The sequence below is a fragment of the Bison bison genome, unplaced genomic scaffold (assembly GCF_000754665.1).
Source record: "Bison bison bison isolate TAMUID 2011002044 unplaced genomic scaffold, Bison_UMD1.0 scf7180017864280, whole genome shotgun sequence".
In the NCBI taxonomy this organism is placed as follows: domain Eukaryota; kingdom Metazoa; phylum Chordata; class Mammalia; order Artiodactyla; family Bovidae; genus Bison; species Bison bison.
This window is the reverse complement of record NW_011494852.1, coordinates 1,188,779-1,195,243: the sequence shown is the minus strand read 5'-3', so window position 1 is coordinate 1,195,243 and position 6,465 is coordinate 1,188,779. Positions and strand designations below refer to the sequence as shown.

The window sequence follows — 6,465 nt, the reverse complement described above, 5'->3', positions numbered from 1 at the left end:
GATGGGACCGGATGTCATGATCTTCGTTTTCTGAATGTTGAGTTTTAAGCCAACTTTTTCACTCTCCTCTTTCACCTTCATCAAGAGGCTTTTTAGTTCCTCTTCACTTTCTGCCAATTCCATTTTAGGCAGCCAATATTTATTGAGCCTTGTGCCAGAAAAAAATCTTACCTCAATATGACTATGGGCCTTCCCTGGTCTAGTGGTTAAGAATCTGCCTGCCAGTGCAGGGAACGCTGGTTTGATCCTTGGTCCAGGAAGACCCCACATGCCTCGGAGCAACTAAGGCCTTGTGCCACAACTGCTGAGCCTGAGTGCTGCAAATACTGAAGCCCATGCACCTAGAGCCTGTGCTCCACAACAAGAGAAGTCACTGCAATGAGAAGCCCACACCCTGAAGAAGCGGAGCCCCTGCTCGGGGGCAACTAGAGAAAGCTCGTGCAGCAACGAAGACCTAGCACAGTCAGTACCCCCCAGCACAGTCAATACCCCCCAGCACAGTCAGTACCCCCTAGCACAGTCAATACCCCATGAAGTCTTCGTCATCATCATCATCGAACTTAGTCACCTCCGATTCTTTTGCGACCCCATGCACTATAGCCCACCAGGCTCCTCTGTTCATGGGATTTTTCCAGCAATAATACTGGAGTAGGTTGTCATTTCCTCCTCCAGGGGAATCTTCCCTACCCAGGGACTGAGCCTGTATCTCCTGCATTGGCAGATGGATTCACCAGAGTCACCTGGGAACCCCACCCCATGAAGTATATCCTATTATTACTCCTGTTGTAAGGATATGGAAATTGAGGTCAGGGAGATTAATGAACACCTTCAATAAGAATGGATTGGAATTCAGGGCTACCCCAGATTCTGTAGTCAGTGTTCCTAACCTTGATGCTATTGTCTTGATAATACATTTTCTGTGTGCACCCACGGCTGACTCATGTATGGCAAAAACCACCACAATATTGTAAAGTAATTATCCTCCAATTAAAATTAATTAAGAAAAAACATGCTTCTGATTCCCTGTGGGTAAGATTCTAAAAGTTCTGCTTTGCCTGTTTGTGGTTCCTGGAGGGGTAGGGGTGTGTGTTCTGAAATCATTTCTCATTAAAATTGAGACCCTAACTGTTAAAATTTATATTTTAATAACTAACCATAAGAACATTCAAACTTTATTGTAAAAACAATATAACAATATTAAATACAAATATATTGAAAAAATACCATTTATAATCCCACCAATCCCACCAAACATTAACAAACATTTTCATTTATGTAAATTTCTTCATAGATCTTCTCTATGTGCCTGACACATACCTACAGACAAAAGACATTCAAATTTGCTTTCTGGGGACTTGGTCCAGTCCATGCTCCGGATGCAGGGGGCCCAAGTTCCATCCCTGGTGAGGGAACTAGATCCCACATGCTGCAATTAAGAGTTTGCGTGCTGCAATTAAGGATCCTGCATGCCACATCCTGAACGCCACAACTAAGACCCAGCCCAACCAAATAAAGTATTTTAAAAATTGCTTTCCTGACAACAGCATGTTAAAAGGACTCTTAAAAATTATTTTGTCAACAGGAGTTTTCATGTGGCTTATTAACATTTGTCATATAAGCCTTAAGGTTATAACATTCTAAATTCAAACACCAGAGAAGAAGGATGCTGAAGATCTCACAGTACTGCAGTGAAAACACCCAAAATCCTCTTTGGAGTGAAATGAAAATAAGTAAATAAAAGAGAGGAATGCTTTTACATAAATCTGTCCTGTGCTCATGGATGCAGGGCATGTAGTCAGTTCCTGCACCTTTGGTCAGTTCCTAAGAGCTAAAGGAACAGTATTTGAACATGACTCTGATCTGTGTTGACCACAGCCAAATAGTGTTCATATGCAGATCTACTGTTCTTCCTGGATTCCATCTTCCATGAAAAGAAGAGTATGATTGTATTGTAGAAAAACACCTGGAGATTTATAATCCTGGCGTCCTTCTGAACATCTCTTTATGTAATGAAATCTGTGAAGTATAAATTCACTTCAATTTAAATGTACATGAAGAAGATTAAGAATAACTTAAAATATCATAATAGTTGATAGCTGAATCATTTGAGGGTGCCTTTTTCAACAAAGTTATGAATGCTGCATGTTATCTTCCTGCATTGCAGGTGGATTCTTTACCAGCTGAGCCACAAGGGAAGCCCCTTTAAATTATTAATAACCATTTTAGTTAGAAGCATCATTCAAACATGAAGCTTTTTACTTCCAACTAGTGTCTGATGCCACGTACAAAACCACCCACGCTGTGCTAGTTTCCCAGCGTCAGGTAGGCAATGCCATTACAGTTCTGAGGGTACAGGGCAGTTACAGAAAAGGATTCTCCAAGACTCCATGACAAACTATGGGATTTCACATCTATAAGTTACCAGAATCAGTTTAGGTTGCTGGGTAAAACCAAGTGTTTAATAAACACAAGGCCTTCTTGGATTTAGAGTCTGAATTAAAAATTCTAATCTAGATACTATAAATAAGTAGCATTTTTACACACGTGCGATAGACTAAAATCACAGTAAGCTTAGTTCATTCTGATTTTTAAAATTCATATGGAAGTTTACCACCAGGCTAAGTTTAGACAAACTGTAAGATTCCATTTCAATATGCACCAAAACCAACAATAACAACCCCTCGCCACCCCCTCCCCCCAAAAAAGCCCCAAACAAAAGAACTCTTCCCTGTCTAACTGCATCCTGTTAAATGTTTTTGAGTTCACCAGTCAGGACCCTCCAATTTCACAGATGAGGGAAGGGAGACACAGGGAAGTCAGTGACTTGTCTGAGGTACTTGGAGAGAAAGGCAGAGCCCTGCCCACTGCAACTGGTCTGGCCTTGTAGGAGGAGGCACTCCCCGAAGGAATACAGAAGTCAGTCCTATAGCACTTCTATTTCTGAGGCTGCCTTACGGGCTCGCACTTTGGGGCTTGCACCCTTAACAAACACTCATTACAGAACAGAGAACTGCATCCTAAAAATCAACTGTCTAGCTAAAAAAAAAAAAAAAATGAATGTGCATGTTGAAAAAAATGCAGCACGATCAGGGTTCTCATGCAACCTGGAACTCTCTTCAACCCAAACTGCTTTTCAGTCATTGGACATCATGCATCTCTTATGTAGCTTACTGTAAACCTTAGGCAAATCATTAATTTTATGCTCTAATTTGACTTGCCAAAAATATTTTCCCTTGTGGCATTTAAAAGCATACATTCTTAGAGTACATAAAAAAGAATTTGCCAGGCATTTTTCCTTCTATAAACATTGTTCTGTTCTTTTTTTCTAATAGGAAGAGCTTAAAGTTCCCGGGATAAGTGTCTTGACATTATGAGTTCTTGTCATATCAGGATCAGATAAAGCTGTGCTATTTTCCCAAAAGAGAAGCCAGGTATATTTTATCTTACATGTATTCAACATACGATAGATTTATCAATATAATAGCACTTAATTTTTGAGGTAAAGACCTATCCTTTCACTTGTACCTTTAATTTAGGAAAGTTGACTCTAACACTGACTATACCCTATATACCCTTTATTAAATATTTGTAATTTTTTAATCACTTGTATCATGGTATAAGATCATACCAAATGTTTTAAGAAAATTAATGACTTTGATATCCAACCTCTAAATTAAATCAGGCTTCTACCAGAAAACAACCTCTTGAATGATACAGAGAAATGAGATCAGGGAGATATTGTTATAGAGCAGCCTATTGCTCAAGCAGAAGGTGATTTTGCTCTCATCATAGAGCAAAAAGTTCTATTAGGCAATGTTATAACCCCAAATAATGCCAAATATTATGAATATTTAACAAAGAGGTGTTTAGGTTAACAGAGCCACAGGATAAATACCTTCATTCTAATTCAGCTTTTTCGGTGTGTGTACAGTACTTTATCACTGATTTCAGGGAGCAGTGGATTCTCAGAACCAGGTACACATCTGATTGCACGTGTAAGTAAATACTCAAGGATCTGTCAAGTGGATGGAAAGAGTGAAAATAAAGACATTCGCTTGTTCCAATTGCCCTCTATGGATTACACAACTTCTACACTTGATCTTAGCCAAAAGGCTGAGAAGTGATGACTACACAGCTTCTAATGGGCTGTTTCTATAACAGATTCTGATGAATCATGAACAAAAACACCTTCAAAAGAACAAAGAGTCACAATTTTATAGATCAAAGAATATATTTAGGGCTTGGTTTTTAGGGATATTTTCCAACACTGGGTCACAATATGCCCCAGCCTGAGAGACATGAGGTGACAGAGTCCATGCTTTATCCCAGGTGGATGAGAAAGAGGGGAGTTAGAAAACTTCCTATGTCATTTCTGAAGTTATCCTGGGAAGGCAGGTGTAAAAAGAAATTGATATGGCCCAATTCAGATTCACCCAGACTGGATGAAGCAGAAGGAGTTCCTTTTATTAGTTATTGTTGCAGAACTCTTAATCAGCTTAAGATTTTGTGGATCTTTTAAAATCATTATCACAGAAACACACAAACAGGTCCTGTGGTTTAACTATCTGTGTGTTGAGGAGTGGGACTGGGTGAGCGAGGCTGGGAGGGTGGTCCGTAGGACTGAGCTCTTGGGACTGATATTTACTTTTGACCCTTGGCCCTTCAAACTGCCCTGTGAAACACTACCCATTCCCTCTCCCCGGTCCCCTTTCTCCCTTCTGGGGTGAAAAAGAGAGAGAGAAAAAAATTCTTTTCACTTTTCAGCCAAATCAGTCTCTGGGTTTTATTCCAAATTATCTATAGAGTTAAATGCGTCTGTTTTCTCAGCCGTTCTTCCCCAGTAACGCTCTCTCTGAACCACAGGTGGGGAGTTGGTGGCACTGCTCAGGCAAATTCCAGCCTGGGACCTAGTGTGTTTTCCACATTTCCTTATTTATTGCCACAAAGAGGCTAGGGCCACTTAACTTCTGTCATCTACACCTGTGGTTCCAGTAGTTTATGCTATGATCTCCTGCCTTAAGAAGACAGATTTTCAAAATAAATGGAGATGTTTGTTTAGCAATCTAAATATTTAAGTAAAGACATCATGTAACGATTCATTGGCAACTGTATGAATTCGTGGCCAAATGTCTTTTACAAAAAATCAGCTTTGATAGTACACAATGTGGTCATACGATTTTTTTAAACGGAAGTTTTTTTTAAAAAAAGCTCCTTAACTTTGGAGTTAAAGCTGTTACGTTCTAACCCAGTCTCAGGGCTGATTGGCTCAAAACCTCTGTGCCCAGTGATGTCACTTGACCCTCTCAGGGGGTGTCCAGGTCAGGGAGTTGTGCAACTCCCTCCAAAGCCAGGTCTCCTACTGGCTAGCAAGCAAATTCCAAGGGATAGTTAGGATTAAGGGCTCCAAAGAGGATTCCCCAGCCCTCCCCCAAAGGAGGATCAAAAACTCTGGTCTAGTTCTGGAACAAAAATAAGCCCCAGTCAAGGAGAAAGTGCTTGTATGGACAGACTGCGTCCCTTCCCAAAGCTTGTGTCCCACCCAGGGAGTCATTTTCAGTAGGCAAGCAGGTGCAGAAGTGTGTAATCCTCCCTGTAAGAACGCACACTCTCCTACGCTTAGGCCCCAAAGGATGAAGGTTATAAAACTGCTCACATCTCATTACCATTTGCTTTCTTGTTCCAGGAAACAAAACCAACACACACAAACACAAAACATAGCCCTCACCTCACACTTCATTTCACCCCATCCTCTTTCCAAACTGCCTCTCTCCGAGAATGGGAATCACCCGCAGGGGCTGGGGCACCAAGCTCAGCCTCAGTGTAAACACGCCCCAGCAGCACAGGCGGTAACGTATTAACTGGGAGGAATCTCAGGTCACCGAGAACGGTTTTCTATTAATAGGGGATAAAGCTCTTGCATACATTAGCGATAATGCCCTGGTGGCCCGCGCAAAATTAACTCCTCCCGGGCCAGCAAGAGGGAAGCCACGTTCTGCCCAGGCAGATGTGTGCTTGAAACACGCGTACAAACATACACGTTACACACACTGTGCTTTAGAACCGCTCCCCTTAAACATGCCAGATCCCATTCCCATCCCTAGTCCAGGCGGTTGCAGACGTTCTCCAGGGGTGTCTCCCGAGAGGGGTTGGTGGAGGCGGGGGCCCGTCAGGTACGGGTCAGCTCAGCTTCGCCACGCACACCGCCAAGGCCACAGCCGCCAGCAGCACGGCGCTGAAGATGGTGGCGGCCTTGGCCTTGCTCAGGTCGCAGGGCCCAGTGCGCTGTTCTACCGACACGCCGCCCACCGAGGAGACGCCGGCACTGGCGCTGGACAGGACCGCGGCACCTGCCGCCTGCCGGGCCTGCACCGTCCAGCGGGGCACGTTGACCTTCATCTCCATATCCTGGATCATTTCGCCCACCTGAAGGATCTCCCGCTCCAGCTGGTGCAGGTCTTCCACGTC

The 6,465-nt window shown here is 42.8% G+C and overlaps 2 protein-coding genes across 2 annotated transcripts in view; both read right to left on the bottom strand.

Moving 5' to 3' along the window:
* The window catches only part of NUDT19 (nudix (nucleoside diphosphate linked moiety X)-type motif 19), a 12,603-nt gene extending 11,234 nt beyond the window's left edge, over positions 1-1,369 (bottom strand). The window contains exon 1 of the mRNA XM_010849278.1: positions 1,318-1,369. Within this exon, the coding sequence (XP_010847580.1) occupies positions 1,318-1,369 (52 nt within the window). The remainder of the gene's footprint in view (positions 1-1,317) is intronic.
* A 3,832-nt stretch (positions 1,370-5,201) lies between these two features.
* The window catches only part of RGS9BP (regulator of G protein signaling 9 binding protein), a 2,122-nt gene continuing 858 nt past the window's right edge, over positions 5,202-6,465 (bottom strand). Inside the window, exon 2 of the mRNA XM_010848925.1 lies at positions 5,202-6,465. This exon is cut by the window's right edge and continues 27 nt beyond it. Within this exon, the coding sequence (XP_010847227.1) occupies positions 6,178-6,465 (288 nt within the window). The 3' untranslated portion in view covers positions 5,202-6,177.